This window comes from Peromyscus eremicus, chromosome 23 (assembly GCF_949786415.1).
Source record: "Peromyscus eremicus chromosome 23, PerEre_H2_v1, whole genome shotgun sequence".
NCBI lineage: Eukaryota > Metazoa > Chordata > Mammalia > Rodentia > Cricetidae > Peromyscus > Peromyscus eremicus.
In genome coordinates this window covers 15,282,563-15,298,688 of record NC_081438.1, presented here as the reverse complement: position 1 = coordinate 15,298,688, position 16,126 = coordinate 15,282,563, and the positions used below count along the sequence as shown (strand labels likewise).

The 16,126-nt window shown below is 53.2% G+C and overlaps 1 protein-coding gene across 2 annotated transcripts in view; it reads left to right on the top strand.

Annotated features, from left to right (window-relative positions):
• Positions 1-798: 798 nt before the first annotated feature.
• The window catches only part of Scarb1 (scavenger receptor class B member 1), a 66,939-nt gene continuing 51,611 nt past the window's right edge, over positions 799-16,126 (top strand). For both annotated transcript variants that reach the window (XM_059249375.1, XM_059249374.1), the window contains exon 1: positions 799-1,100. In XM_059249375.1, coding sequence (XP_059105358.1) covers positions 975-1,100 — 126 coding nt within the window. In that variant the 5' untranslated portion in view covers positions 799-974. The remainder of the gene's footprint in view (positions 1,101-16,126) is intronic.

The window sequence follows — 16,126 nt, the reverse complement described above, 5'->3', positions numbered from 1 at the left end:
TACAGAGTCCGCACCTCCCTGCTGGTATCTTGCGTGGGGTTTATGACAAAAAAAAAAAAAAAAAAAAAAAAAAAAAAAAAAAAAAAAAAGTCCAACTGAGCGCAACTGAGCCGGTGGCGCTGGATGATAAGGAAGAGTCGCCAGGGAGCATAGTGGCCGGGCGAGGTATCTCTGCCTGATAAGCCCCTAGAACACCTTCCTGGATGGATTTAGGGCCCCAGCGGGTGGCTGGGGCCTGGAATTCTGAGTGGAGGGTGTGCAAAGACCGTGAAGGACGCGGAATTCCGAGTGGAGGATGTGCAAAGGTCCCGAGAGACATGGAATTCCGAGTGGACAGCGTGTAAAGGCCGGGAGGAACACGGAATGGAGGGCGTCCAAAGGCCAGGAGGGGCCTGGAATTCGGAGTGGAGGGCGTGCATGGCCCGGAGGCAGGCAGGCCCCAGCCGACTGCAACTGATGCAAGGCCAGGGATGCTGGACCCGGAGGCATTCGCATCGGGAGAAAGACGAGATCACAGGAGTGGGGGTGGCTAGCCAGTGCAGATGGTGCCAGGGGCTTCTGCGCTCTATGGGAGCGCATCGGTTCCCACTTTGACGAGAGAAGAGACACATGGAAGCGCAATCCGGAGCGCGCAGCGGGAATCCAGGCGCCTGGTGCACTGGTTCAGAGGGCTGCGGAACTCGGAGGGGCAGCTCCAGACGGAGGCCACGCCCATGACTCACCACTAGAGCACCGCCCACTCCCCGCCCACCCACCCCCTCCGGAATCCCGCGCTGCGCGAGGGGGCGGGCTGCCCGGGCCATGGCGCATAAAGCCTGTGGCCACCTGCAGGGATCCTGGTGCGCCGGCCACCGACTGGGACTCACCTTGCTGAAGCTTGAGCCTCGGCTTCTGTCATCTCTGTGGCCTCCGTCGCCTCTGTTGCTGTCCCCTTCAGGCCCGGAGCCCCGCGAGCCCCGGCCGCGCACGCGGACATGGGCGGCAGCGCCAGGGCGCGCTGGGTGGCGGTGGCGGTGGGCGTCCTGGGGGTGCTGTGCGCTGCACTCGGTGTTGTCATGATGCTCTTGGTGCCCTCGCTCATCAAGCAGCAGGTGCTGAAGGTGAGTGACTCGTCCTCCCGGGGAGCGGGACGCAGGATGGGACACTGGCGCTACCCTTCCCACCACCTGGGAGGCCCAGGCTCACTCGGGAGGCTTGGAGGTCTGAGTCACCAGCGTCCCAGGGGCCTGACCCTCGCTGGAGCAGAAGTGTGGCCTGGTTGTCCGAGTTTCGATTGCTGCTGCCCTGACCTCCAGCCCTTCTACGCATCCCGGCCGGTGGCTGTACCTAGTGACCTCAGGGCTGTGGGCAGCTGGTGTCCCCTGGTACCTCTCTGTGAGGCTCCCACGGACGCCCAGTCCTCAGTAGGGTGTTCTGTCTGTCTCCTCCCGCCCAGATGCCCCAGCGATGCCCTGGCTCGCCCCCACACTGCCTGCCAGTCTGGAGAGTTAAGCCGCTTTCCTCCCCACGCTCTGGCAGAGGCAGACAGTACCCAGGTCGGTGAGGGCAAGGCAGCCGGGCCTCTCTCTTGATCTCACTCAGCCTTAGGTCCCGTTGCCCTTTCAACCGGGGACCTATATTAGGCGGGCGGTGCCGGCCAAGCCACAGACTCTGCCCTGGGAGCCTGTGTCCTCCGAATGAGCCCGGAGCTCATTAAGTCCTGGAGATTACCGTGTCATTACACTCCAGCTAAGGGTGCCTCTGAGACGCTAAGCTACCCCGGAAGGGGAAACCGAGGCTGGCCTTTAGGGACCATTTAGTTAGAACTGGACCTGGGATATAGAAGAGGCTGTTGTCACATGGGTTGATTGACATCTTTCCCCTTAGCGGGTTTGTTTACTGGGAATTTGAGAATGGCTTCGTGGACTGTGCCCCGTCGTAGGGTGAATGAAGGAGAGAATGAATGAAGTTTGCTCCTTCTTAGGCCCTGACTGCCGCCTCCCAGGACCTGACTGGCCTTCCAGATGGAGCCACAGGTGGCTTTCCTGGAGTTCTGGTGGGCACTTCTGAATCCTCTTGGCCACCCTGTCGTTTTTTAGTGCTTTGAATTTTCAACCCTTGCTCCTGAAGATCCTCGGGTCTGATGGCAAAGAAGTCCCAGGGTCCCAGGGGTTGCCGTGTCTGGGGTGGAGGAAAACCCTTTCCAGTTGGAACCTCAGAATTAGCGAAGTTAGCAGTGACAGCCTTGTCTCAGTGACAGTCTTGGTTTTCAGCCACGCCAAGACCCAACACGTGGACTGGCTGCCTGTTCCTCACCCCGCTTGCAGCGGGTGGAGTGAGCAAGTGACCTCTGCTCTCCTGTTTGGGGGTGAGGGGGGAATCTCAGCTGGTTCCCGGGCTCCTCTCAGGAGTGTTTTCTTTATTGGGTTGGCGTCTGCCGGGAGTGGGGGTGGTGGGGTGGTGGGGTGTTAACGTGTTAGCGTTGGGACTGCGCATGCCTGTCGGGTCAGTGGGGCGGGGGGCATCTGCCCCGGGCTTTGAGAAGGAAAGCCATGTTCGGCTGAGTTGTCCTACTGCTAGAAGCTTGGGGCTTTAAGTTTGAGTGAGCGGCTTCCAGCACCCGACGAGGAGTGAAAATCCCCAAGGCGATTGGTTGGGGGCTGAGTGGCGTGAAGGAAGGAAGACAGGAGGACACGCCTAGCCCAAGACAGCCGCTTCTTAGACGCCCCGGCTGGAGTGTAGCCGACCTCCTGGAGGAGAAGAAAGCTCACTTCAGGAGCTGGCTGGAGGACGGGGGCGGAGGGGAGCAGGGAGGGGGATCCCGGAGTTGACTTTGGCCACTTTCGTTCTTTGCGACTTGAATGGAAGCCTTGTTTTTATGAATTTTCATGTTTTATGCGGTTTTTTTTTGGTCAGTTAAAGAAGTTGATGTATAAAAGGCAGGAATGCTTGGTTTAAGAAACAAAACAAAAAATCAAAACAAAACAAGGTGCCGTAGAGATGGCTCAGAGGTGTTTTTCCAGAGGACCCGGGTTCAATTCCCAGCACCCACATGGTAACTCACAACTGTCTGCAACTCCTCACGCATACATACATGTAGGCAAAACACCAATGTCATAAAATTAAAAATAAATAAATTGTAAAGAAAAAAATCAGGGCTGGGTCTATAGCTCAGTGATGGTAGCAGTTACCCAGCATGTAACCGGCCCTGGGTTCCAACACAAACATAACACCCACACAACACACATACACAGACACACAGACACACACAGAAAAAAAGAGAAATTTCTTCTGATGTTATTATCATAGGTATGGTATCCTTTTAGACCTTTCTATATACATATATGTATGTATATAGAATCGTGTGTGTGTGTGTGTGTGTGTGTGTGTGGTGTGCGCATGCATGTACTTGTGTATGAACCAGGTAGGCGGCCAGAAAGCCCCAGCCATCCTCCTGTCTCTGCCTTCCCATAGCACTGGGATTACGGGGTCACTCTCAGTGGTGCCCAACATTTAATGTGGTGCTCGGGGTTTAAACGCAGGTCCTGTTTGCCCAGCAAGCACTCTGCTCACTGAGCAACCTCTCCAACTCTGATGGACATATTTTATAAAACCTGAACTGGGCCGGGTGGTGGCGGCGGCGGTGCATGCCTTTAATCCCAGCACTCGGGAGGCAGAGCCTCTGTGAGTTCGAGGCCAGCCTGGTCTACAGAGCGAGTTCCAGGACAGGCACCAAAGCTACACAGAGAAACCCTGTCTCAAAAAACCAAAATAAATAAATAAATAAACAACAACAACAAACAAACCTGAACTGCGTAGCATGTGCCTCTCTCTCTCTCTCTCTCTCTCTCTCTCTCTCTCTTTCTCTCTCTCTCTCTCTCTCTCTCTCTCTCTCCCTCTCTCTCTCTTTCTATTTTTTGAGTCAGAGTCTCACTGTGTAGCCCAGGCCTCAAACTCACAGAGATCTACATATGGCTACCTCCTGAGTACTGGGATTGAAAATGTGCACCACTGTGCCTGGCTTAAGTAGTATGGTTTTTCTGTTCGGTGTTAGTTCTCAAAGGTGTGTGTGTGTGTGTGTGTGTGTGTGTGTGTGTGTGTGGTGTGTGTGGTGTGTGTGGCTAGGCTTACTACACAAGGCAAGGCCAGAGGTTGATGTCGGGTGTCTTCCTCGATTGCTGTCCACCTTATTTTTTGAGACAGGCTCTCTCAGTGGACATGGGGTGTACCTTTTCTGCTGGGCACTGGTTAGTGAATCCCTGGGAATCTGCCTGTCTCCACCCACTCTGGTGCTGGGGTTCCAGACATGGACTACTGTGCTCAGTGTTTTTGTTTGTTTGAGACATGTTTTCTCTGTGTAGCCCTGGCTCCCTGGAATTTGCTCTGTACAGCAGGCTGGCTTCAAACTCAGGAATCCACCTGCCTCTGCCTCCCCAGTGCTAGGACTAAAGGTGCATGCGTGCATGCATGCGTGCGCCACACCTGGCTCAGTGTTCAGCTTTTGTTCGGGTTCTGGGAAGCAGGACAAGATCCTCTAGGAAGCACTGAGCTGTCTTCCCTGCCCTGTTCAAAGGTTTCTGCATGACAGGCAGACCATGCCAATCTGTTACTGCCTCCCCCCCCCCACTACTGCCCCCCCCCCCACTGTGAGGTATTCCTTTGTTTACCAAGTCCTCTGTTGACCGGCCACTTCCTTTGTCTCAGGCTACAGAGAGCACATACCCTCCTGTGTGAGTCTTAACCTGTGGACCCACAGGTATGCTCCATTTCGATTTTGGTCTTTTCTTCTTGACTCCCGCTTGACGGACTCTGGAACCAGCCACTTCCCCTTGGTTCTTCCTTCATTACATCACCCTCTCTGGGGCTCTCCGGTGGCTTTGATTCACATCTTCAGCTCCACGGGGTTGGGCCACGGGATGCCCACGTAGGTGACAGTTTCCAGAGCTTAGGGGTGCAGGCACACTGTGCCATGTGCTAGCTGGGGGCCAATCCATCACTTGGGAGCTGGGCTTTCTCAATGAGACAGGGGCCAGATCTGGTTTGCTCCTTTGAGGGATTAGCAAATTACAAAGGCGATTACAAGCGCCTTTGGAAATGTCCTGTGAACCCGCCTGCTTCTTTCTGGTTTGCACCCAACCACAGTGTTGTGAAACAGGCCGAGGCTGCGGAATTCTTCCTTTCTACAGATAAGGGATCTGGGCCATAGCAAAGGTCGGGGAGCAGGTTATTGAGCATGACCTGTGGTGGGCTGGGAGGGACTTCAAGTGCCCATGTTTGATTTACCTTCCATTGGGAAGCAGGAAATAGGGAAGAGCCCTCTCTATACAGGCAGCTGCTGGGCAGAGTCAAAAAAGAACTAAGAAGAGCCAGGTTACAAAAACATATGGGCTGAGCAGCGGTGGTACACGCCTTTAATCCTAGCACTTGAGAGGCACAGCCAGGCGGATCTCTGTGAGTTCGAGGCCAGCGTGGTCTACAAAGTGAGTTCCAGGATAGCTAGGGCAGCACAGAGAGACCCTGTCTCAAAAAAAAAAAACCAAAAACCGAAAGAAAACACGTGGATGATGGAGAAAAATCACTGTTCCTGTTAAAGTCCCTCCTCCCCAGCCTCTTGGCCTGTCCTCCCAGCTACCTGGAGGCTGAGGCAGGAGGAATGTAAATTCGATGCTGGCTCTCGGCTGTACAGGAAGTTAAAAGCTGGCTTAGGCTGTACAGGAAGTTCGAACAGCAAGACCCTGCCTTTAAATAAAACGTAAGCTAGGCACGTCGGGGCAAACTTTTAGTCCCAGTGTTCAGAAGGCAGAGGCAGGCAGATTTCTGAGTCGGGTTCCCGGACAGCCAGGGATGCACAGAGAGACCCTGCCAAATAAATAAATAGATAGATAATAAATAAATAATTTAATTTAAAAAAAAATTAGGTGAAAAGAAAGCTGAGGATACAGCTCAGTAATAGAGAGAGGCTTGCCTAACATGTGCAAAGCCCTGGGTTCGACCCCCAGTGCTGCAAAACATCATCATCATCATCATCATCATCATCATCATAAAAGCTAATAGTTTTCTATATTTTCTTTTTTTTTTTCTTTTTTCTTTTTTTTTTTGGTTTTTGGAGACAAGGTTTCTCCGTGTAGCTTTGGTGCCTGTCCTGGAACTCACTCTGTAGACCAGGCTGGCCTCGAACTCACAGAGACCCGCCTGACTCTGCCTCCCGAGTGCTGGGATTAAAGGCGTGCGCCACCACCGCCTGGCGGATTTCTATATTTTCAACAGGTTCCTGTCAGTGCAATTACAGTTCAGAAAAAGGTATGGAAGGGTACACACCAGACACACAAAGCAGATAATGCTGGGTCCATGATTCTTTGCACGTTTTTGTTTTACGTGTATGGACGTTTTTTGCCTGCATTTACATCCGTGCGCCACGTGTGTGCAAATGCCCTCGGAGACCAGAACAGGGCGTCAGATCCTCTGGATCTGGACTTACAAGATGGTTGTGAGCCATCATGTGGATGATAGGAATTGAACCCAGGTCCTCTGGAAGAGCAGCCAGTGCTCTTAACCCCTGAGCCAGCTCTCCAGCCCACCATGATTCTTTTTGTAAAATATTATATGTATGTAATTATTTGTGTGTGAGTGGAGGGGCTGTGCCACAGCATTCCTGTGCAGGCCCAAGAACAACTTCCAGGAGTCAGTTCTCTCCTACTATGTGGGTCCCAGGGATTGAACTCAAGTCATGAGGCTTGGCAGCAAGCATTTTTACCTGCTGAGCCAGCTCACTAGCCCCAGTGGTTATTATTTTGTTTGTACTGCTTTGAGGCAAGCTCTCTATTACTGAGTGTTACCCAGGCTTTATTTGAAATTATCCTGCCTCAGCTTCCTGAGTGCTGGGGTAACAGGCCTGCACCAACCCACCGAGCCTCTTTAGAAACAAAAAAAGAATGTATCCGTGTGTTATGAATTTAACTAAAAATGACAAGTGAGGCAGTATCTTAGGGTTATGATTGCTGTGATGAAACACCATGACCAAAGCAAGTTGGGGAGAAAAGGGTTTATTTGGCTTACACTTCCATATCGCTGTTGATTATTAACGGAAGTCAGGACAGGAACTCAAACAGAACAAGAACCTGGAGGCAGGAGCTGATGCAGAGGCCATGGAGGGGTGCTGCTTATTGGCTTGCTCTTCATGGCTTGCTCAGCCTGTTTTCTTACAGAACCCAGGACCACCAGCCCTGGGGTGGCCTCACCCACAATGGGCTGGGCCCTCCCACCTCAATGACTGATTAAGAAAAAGCTCTGCAAGCTTGTGTACAGCCCAATCTTATGGAGGCATTTTTCTCAATTGAGGCTCCGTCTTCTCAGATGACAATGGTCTGTGTCAAGCTGACGTAAAACTAGCCAGCACAGGTGGCATGGTAACACAGGTCCTTGTCAAGTAAGGAAACAACTGAAGGGGGTAATTACCCTGTGACTTTCCTGGAGTGTGTGTGATAGTGTCCCAGAGGCCAGCCCACCAGCATTGAGACCCTGGCTGTTTCACCTAGAACCCAACCTGGCATGCAGGTGCCCATCCTCGGGACCACCCCCTTCATCAGAGGCCCTCATAATCCTATGATTGGGACCCCTTTGCTGTCCTTAAGTGGGTTTTCCTGTTGAACTCACCCCAGGGGCTTGATCTATACATCTGCTGATGCCTCCTTCATCCATTTGTCCCTGAGGTGCAGAGCAGAAGGCTCAGGCTGTCCATACCTGCTTGTTTCTGTCCGCTGCTTCCTGCTACCTCCTATCTAGTTCACCGACATCTTAACCTCACGTGCCTGGGGGTGAAGGTACCCCCTGTACCCCTTTGGCTGCTCCACCTGCTTGGATCCATATAATAGTCTCATCCAGCTTTTCACAGGCAGCCAGAGGGACGATGTCCATCCTGCTCAGATCCTTTGACATTCCCCGTCTTTTTCTGAGTGAACCCCAAATTCCTCTCAGCAGCTTGAAGATCCGCACTCAGTCTGCCTCCCTTTCCCTCCCTCGACTCAGCCACCCCCACCCCTTGGCCACCCTCCTGGTTTGAGCAACACGATCCCTAGTCTCACTTCAAAGGTCCTGGCATTGTCCCTCAGCCGGAACTGGAGTGACGGGTGGTTGTGATCTGACCTGTGGGTTCTGGGAACCGGACCCAGGTCCTCCACGGGAATAGCTGGTGCTGGTAACATCTGAGCCATCTCTCCAGCCTTATTCGGTCACAGGCCTGTATGTGGTGCTTTCTTTTTCCTGAACATGGAGTTAGCCAGGGGAGGGGCTGTGGGAGCTGACTGGGATGCTGGTAGATGGCTGTCCACCTCTCCTCACCTCAATTTTGTCTCCTTCTCCCACTGCTCCCTATGGACCTCCAGGGAATTCTCAGGAGTTGGGCTAGCCTGGGATATCTACACTGTCCCTGAGTTGTTTTGGGACCTTTGGCAGAGCTCCTGGGCCTGGTGGCACTTGGAAGGAGGCGCTGAGGGCAGATAGCAGCTTGTAGACACTGTTACCTTGAGCAGTCTGATGTTACTCAAAGCCTTTTATTTTGTGTCTAAATGGCTACAGTTGCTTTCTGCTTCATTCCAGGGAGACAGACACAGGCACACACAGATAGAAAGTAACTTGTCCCAAGTCACACAGCTTGAGGTAACAGAACCAAGCTTTTCAGTGAATTCAAAGCCTGTGGTGGTGTAGCCTCCGCTGATACAGACTGTAGCTTCTGGGTGGTGTAGCCTTTGTTGATACAGACTGTAGCTTCTGGGTGGTGTAGCCTCGGCTGATACAGACTGTAGCTTCTGGGTGGTGTAGCCTCCGCTGATACAGACTGTAGCTTCTGGGTGCTTCTTTTACCCTCTATGGAGGAGTCTTCCATTTATCTGCATGGCCAGTGGAGGTATTCCAGGCTTTTCTCCCGTGGATGCCTGAGAAGGCGGCAGGTACAGAGCGCCTCAGGAGGACTCAAGTGGGAAGGTCTGCCTTTCCCCAGCTTGTGGCACCCTATGACCTTGAGGCTAAGGTCTGCCTAGGCCACTGTGGGCCGTTCCCCCAGTGGTTTCTGGGGCCCTCAGTGTCAGGATGGGTATCCCTGCAGGTTCCTTGCTCTCCAGGCCCTGGGTAGGGATGTTTGGGTATGCTGGGATTTCTTCTGTTTTCTTCCTCTTTCCTCCTGCCTGGCTTCCGGTCCCCCTGGCTCGTGAGGAGCTATTTTGGTTCCCTACAGGGCTGTGGCTGTGGCTATCAGCTGCCTATTTTTAGTTTCAAGCACTTACTTCTGTTCCCTCCTGGCTTGTGTATCCACTAGTACGCACGTCTCCAGTGAGTGTGTCACACCTGTTGGTGAATGTCCGCACAATGGTGGCCCCAGGTGTACTAGCACATACAGCTCGGTGTAGGGTCCCAGTGTTGACATATGTGGCTATGTGTGTTTTTGTGTACCACACAAGTTGCACCCATCCACATGTGGATGCAAGTCGTTGTCTGGGCCCTCGTGGACACATGTGCTAATACATGTTCCCATGTGCTGAGGGGCAGGGGACGTGGTTCCGTAGCAGAGGGATGGCCAAGCAGGTGCAAGGCACTGGGCTCCAACTTCAGCACTGCAGAAGAAAAAAAAAAGGGGTCACTGTCACTCTGCGGTCACTGTGTGCAGCAGTGAGGTGCTCTTGTCTGACATTGAAGCCAGGCTCTCCCTTTTTCATTCCTGGAAGGACCCAGGGACCCTTCCTGGAAGGATGGACTCCTTAGTGTCCTCCCACAATGACTCACCCTAATTCCCCCCCAACTCCAGGAGTTCAGCTACCTGGAATCCTGTGCACTGGCCTTGGATCCCAGCAACCTATTCTAGAGCCAAGCTGGGGAGGCCACTCGGCTCTCTGTAGAGCCTATCTTAGGTGCATGTGGGTTCCTAAGAGGTTTGGCCCAGGCTGCCAGCTCTGCGGCCATCTGGGACTTCTAGAGTCCAGAGGAGTGTTCACACATCCTTGGCCAGCATTAAAGAGGCTCCAGGCCACCACGAATCCCTCCCCCAGCTTGTCACTGGATGTTTGACACTTCCCATTTCAGGACCCGGGAGTTCAGCTGAGAAGCTCCCAGCCGCCTACCCTGGATCCGGTGTGGCCAATATAGTCCGAGGAGGATTCAGCCAGGGGCTTTGCCAAAAATACAAACAGGAAGCCGGGCAGTGGTGGCGCACGCCTTTAATCCCAGCACTCGGGAGGCAGAGCCAGGTGGATCTCTGTGAGTTCAAGGCCAGCCTGGGCTACAGAGGGAGATCCAGGACAGGCATGAAAACTACACAGAGAAACCCTGTCTCGAAAAACACACACACACACACACACACACAAATACAAACAGGAGAGGAGGCTGAAGAAGGAGGATTGCTAATTCCAGGCCAGCCTGGGCTACAGCATGACAGGGCTAAAAAAAAAAAAAAGAGAAAATCGACAAAAAATGGAAAACAGAAAACAAGAAAGGTTACACTTTTACCTCTCTCCTCTCCCTCTTCCTCCCTCACAGGTGGCCTTGGCCACCTCTGGCCTAGAGGAAGGTCAGGCCAGGCTGCGTGGCAAACAGAAACAAACAAACAAAAAAAACCAGGCCTGGCTCAGCCTGGCTCCAAGCCTTCGGAGCTCAGGAGGCCTCATGGCTGCCCAGGGGTGATTTCCACTCCAAGCCTTGAATGGTGGGGTGCTTTACACCTTCTCAGAGTCATGGCCTCCTCAGACCTGGGGGTTTCTTGTCTCCCCCCCACACCCCCCATTTCTTTGCGATGTTCAGCTGCCTGGGGAGGGGAGGGAAGGAACAGGAGTGGCCTGACCCTTGCTTGCTTCCTGGCATTTCAATGAAGTTCCTTCCACCCTCCCTGGAAGCTTCTAGAAGGGCTCTTGGACCACTTTCCCTGTGGGGCTCCTCGAGGTCTTCATGGTTGTCGCTGGGCTGGGTCCTTTTTTGCTCACAGTTGGTGAGTCCTCACCTTGCCTCAACTATACTCTGGGGGAATATGACCAGGCCTGACTCACTGCTCAGTGCCTTAGCCATCCATGCTCAGCTCTGGACTGTCTTCTGTGGACCTTCACCTTTTTCTTGAACTCCTCCAGCCTTGACCTCGAAGGAGGACTTTGGTTTGCCAGATGTCTTACCCTACCCTGAGCCCCCTCCTCATCTCCAGGCCTGTCCTCCTCACCTTCCTGATTAGCTTGGCCTGGGGTCTTCCATACTGTGGCCACCAGTCAAGACCTTGGGGGCAGCTATCACTTGCTCGCTCTCTCTCTCTCTGCTTGAGCCTTGGGGAAGTGAGGCTCTCTCTCCTACCTTCAGTCCCTTTCCTGAGGCTGGCTCCTGTCACCTGTATCTTTCATCGGGATTTTGAACTTCTTTCCAATGTCTCCTGTGTTCTCTCCCCGCCGGCTCCCAGTACAGCAGCCAGAGATAACCTAGGACCTTCTCCTGCGCCATGAGGCCAGTATCCTGCCCTTCGATACCTTCCCAGACTGTCCTCTCCGCTTCCCCTTGTGCATGGGCCAGGTCTGTGGGCTTATTATGCCTGTGACATGTCCCAGTGAGAGCCCACTTAGGTCAAATCAGATCGCACCTGCTTGGGAAGCCCACACTGGTCCCCACAGTTGACAGGAAGGCCCCCCTGGCCCCAGTCTTCACGCCATGTTTTTTTCTTCAGCCCCAATACACTGTACTGTTTACCTGTGACATTTACCTGTGTATCGGGCCTTTTTCTTCTGCCACGCTGTCCCTATGGGAATCCTGGGCTCAGGAGGGCAAGGACCTCTGTGGTGTTTGTTCTCTGTCCCCAGTGTTGGAACTAATGCCTGGCACCGGGCCTTGGGTTCCCAAATATTTAGCCAGAGCGGACAGGCCGAATCACAAGGTGTCCTGGGACACTTGGCACTGTGAGGTCCCGTGCCAGGCCATGGATGCCATGGTGCCACTGTCCTGCTGTGGCTTGCCTCCGGGCGGCGGCGGTGGCGCACACCTTTAATCCCAGCACTCGGGAGGCAGAGCCAGGCAGATCTCTGGGAGTTCGAGGCCAGCCTGGTCTAGAGAGCGAGATCCAGGACAGGCACGAAAACTACACAGAGAAACCTTGTTTCGAAAAACAAAACAAAAATCCCAGGTACTATGGTTTAAAGGGCTAGTTCAGGTTCCAGGCAGGTAAAATGATGTGAATTTGATTCCCAGAACCCAGGTCAAAAAAGCTGGCGCCGGGCGGTGGTGGCGCACGCCTTTAATCCCAGCACTCGGGAGGCAGAGCCAGGCGGATCTCTGTGAGTTCGAGGCCAGCCTGGGCTACCAAGTGAGTTCCAGGAAAGGCGCAAAGCTACACAGAGAAACCAAAAAAACCAAAAAAAAAAAAAAAAAAAAAAAGCTGGCCATTTCAGCGCTGGGGAGGCAGAGGCAGGAGCATCCCTAGGGCTCGGCAACTCTGGACAACCCTGCTGAACTGGGGAGTTCCAGGACAAAGAGAGACCCTGTCTCAAAAATCAAGGTGGATAGTGTCTGAGGAACCACACCTGAGGTTGTCCTCTGGCCTACACACACACACACACACACACACACACACACACACACACACACACGCACGCATGCACACGCACCTCCCCCATCTTCTCTTCTAACCTCGCCTGCTGTTCCTTCTGCCGAATGCTTTTCCCTGGGCTCTTTTATTCAGTTCCTCTCCTGTACTTCAAAGTAAACATCACTCATTTGTATTTTGTGGTGCCTGGGACTCACCCAGAGATGCACTCATGCTAGACAAGAGCTCTGTCACCAATCTACACGCTACACCTGTAAGTGGGATTTTTATTTATTTACTTATTTATTATTATTATTTTATTTTATTTGGTTTTTCAAGACAGAGTTTCTCTGTGTAGTCCTGGCTGTCCTGGATCTCACTCTGTAGCCCAGGCTGGCCTCGAACTCACAGAGATCCGCCTGGCTCTGCCTCCCAAGTGCTGGGATTAAAGGTGTGCGCCACCACTGCCATTTGAAGACATTTCCTGGCCACTAGCTTCCCCTACCTCCTCTGAGGCTCCCCTGGGACTTTCCCTAAGCTCACCCTCCAACCATCTCATCCATTTGGTTGATGACCAACCAGGATGAGGATCCTGTGTGTTTTGTACAGGGCTTTACTCCACAGTGGTGACCTGGCTGGGGTGGGACCAGAGCTGAGGCAGGGGCAGGGCCCTAGCCCTAGTGGCCATTATTGAAATCACAAGCCTTGTAGCTTGACTCTGCTCCATTGGGGTGGGGGGGGGGGGGGGAGAGTCAGGGGGCTTTGATGTGCCTCTGTCTCCCGGGATGGCCTCCTGGGCTGGCGTTCATATGGCCCAGACCACACCCAGTGGCCTGAGTCCCTGGCAAGGACCACTCAGGGTCTGAGTCTCGACGTGCTTCCTCTTGACTCCAGCAACTTCTCTCTGGTGTCTGTGCCAGGGTGTACCCCATGTATATGCCACTGGATTCCCCCACTGACCTCTTTCCTGTCCCAGCACAAAGGCAGTGGGCCAGGAGAAATAGACCCAATTTTCAGAGACGTTATTGGGACTGCTGTGGGCGGTGAGTAAATAAATCACACCTGTCTTAACCAAGGGCAGAAGGGATTAGAGGTGAGGAGCAGGGTTTGGGGAGCACAGCCTTCCTGAGTGAACGTCTTCGGCAGCCCTGGCTTGGCGTGGGCCACGTGCATTCCTCTGCAGTCTGTAAGCCCAGGTTTATTACCAAAGCAGGGTCACGTCCTCCCGTGGTTTCCTCACAAACAGAGCCAGTGTGGGGCTGGGGTGGACAACTGCTTCTTAATCTGCCAGTGATCTCTATCTATGGAGATGAGGAGGTGTGGCCCACAGTCATGAAGAACAACAGCAACAACAGAAAAACCTGGCTGCTAGCACACACCTGTAATCCTAGCCCTCCAGAGGCTAAAACAAGAGAATCGGAGTTACATCATCCTGACTACATAGGGAATTCGAGACCAGTCTCGGCTACATAAGATCCTGTCTCCAAAAAAAAAGGGGCGGGGGGGGGGGTATGAAAGGGCTCAGTGCGTAAAGATGCTTGCCACCAAGCCTGTTGACGGGCGTTTGATCCTGGGACCCACATGGTGGAAGAAGAGAACCAGCTCCTTCGAGCTGTCCTCTGACCTCCGTGCAGTGTACCACATTCAGACTCCTACGTACACACAAATAACAAACACGAAACAATACAAATCAAAGCAAGGATGCGAAGGGCCGGGTGATGCTGTGGTTGACAGTCCCTTGCCTCTGATTGGCTGCGCTTGGGCCACGTGCTTCTCTTTGGGCCAATCACTGTGCACCAAGGGGGCGGGGAACATTCCTCTGTAAGAGGAGCCCTCTTCTGAGGACTCAGGTCGGAATGGAGTGATGTCCTGTGACAGTAGCCCAGGTGGGGAAGGAACCCTTGGCCCCTGGTTAGCACCCAATCACCCCCTTTCGTGGTTCTGTATTTGGGATGCTTCCTTTGGCGTTAAGCTCCAGCCTTTCTTGAGAAAGGAGGCAGCTTATCAGGGTAAATTTAACAACTCTTGGATGGTTGGATCTTCAACTACTTGGGTTTCTCTCTTTCCCTTTTATTTTATTTCATCATCATCATTATCGTTTTGGTTTTTTGAGACAGGGTCTCTCTATATAATCCTGGAACTCACTATGTAGACCAGGCTGGTCTTGAACTTACAGAGATCCACCTTCCTCAGTCTCTGGGGTGCTGGGAAAGGCCTGTGCCACCATGCCCAGCTTATCATCATCATCATCATCATCATCATCATCTGAGACAGGGTCTCACAACTGTAACCCAGGCTAGCCTCAAACCTTTGGGCAATCCTTCTGCCTCTGCTTCCAGTCCTTGGGATTATAAGCATGCGCCACCATGCCTGGCCCATCTTTTCTTTTATTCAAATTACATGCATTTGTTTATTTGTGTGTGGGGGGGATGGGAGCACTTGTGTGCCCCCCTACACACACACACACACACACACACACACACACACACACACACACACACACGAGTAGAGGTCAGAGGACAAGTTACAAGGGTCAGTTTTCTTCTTCCACTGGGTAGAGCCCAGGGGTTGAACTCAGGCCATTAGGCTTGGCAACAAGGGCTTTACCGACTGAGCCATCTTGCCAACCCCCATGCTTTATTTTCTCTTTCAGGACCACAAAGGTCAGAGGAAGCTGTGCTCTGTTCAAGGCCGTGGGGATGGTTGGTAGCCGGCCTGTTGCGGGCCATGCTGACCGTCCCCGGCTAGCTAGGGAAGTGGGATGTTGGACCTAGGGAAAAGAAAGGGAGCTTGGTAGGTGAGGGGTGGCCAGGTGATTTATTCTGTGGTGACTTCCAGGCGGAGTCCCCATGTTCCTACCTACCTTCTCTTTGGTCCCACCCGGCTGCAGGAGTGGGAGGGAGGTGTTCCGATAGATGTCAGGGCCATCCGTGCCAAAGTTCAAGCTGTGTGGGCTTCCCTCGAGGCTCGGGATGGGCCCTAGGACGAAAGTAGGAGAAGGAGCCTGGGCCTTTGTGACCTTCACGACACTCGGCACCAGGCTCCGAGGAAGAGGCGTCGAGCCGCTCCGGGCATGTTCTGCAATGTGGCTCGGGAGTCAGTTCTGGCCCCAGACCAACCAGCTGTTGGCTCCTGCCCCGGACTTTGATGCATGCCCCGCTCTTCTGGGATAGTATAGAGGCTGCAGCTGGGCCTCAGGAATGAGGCCTCTGCTCGTGTCCCTTTCTAAGCTGAGCTGTGCCCGGGGTTCTCACATGCTTCCCATCTGCCTGGAGGAGAGAGATGAGATGGATGCTCCTGTAGGGTCATTGTCAATATCATGAAAGAGTTGAATAGTCTCTGGGCTTGGGCCTTGGGGGCTGGCATTCTAAATTTGAACCCTGGCTTTGCCAATTCCCTGCTGGGCAACTTCAGGCAAACGCCTTAACGTCTCTGTGCCTTTTCACCCTGTTCTGAATAATGTCCTATGCCCTGACTTTTGTGACAGCAGAGGAGCTAGTACTTGTTGGACACCTAGAGTGTCCCTTCACCATGTTGACACACACACACCCCCAGGCGGGTCTGTCATCAGTGTTTGCAACAGAACTCTGCTCCGCCTGCTGCTCTGAGCCA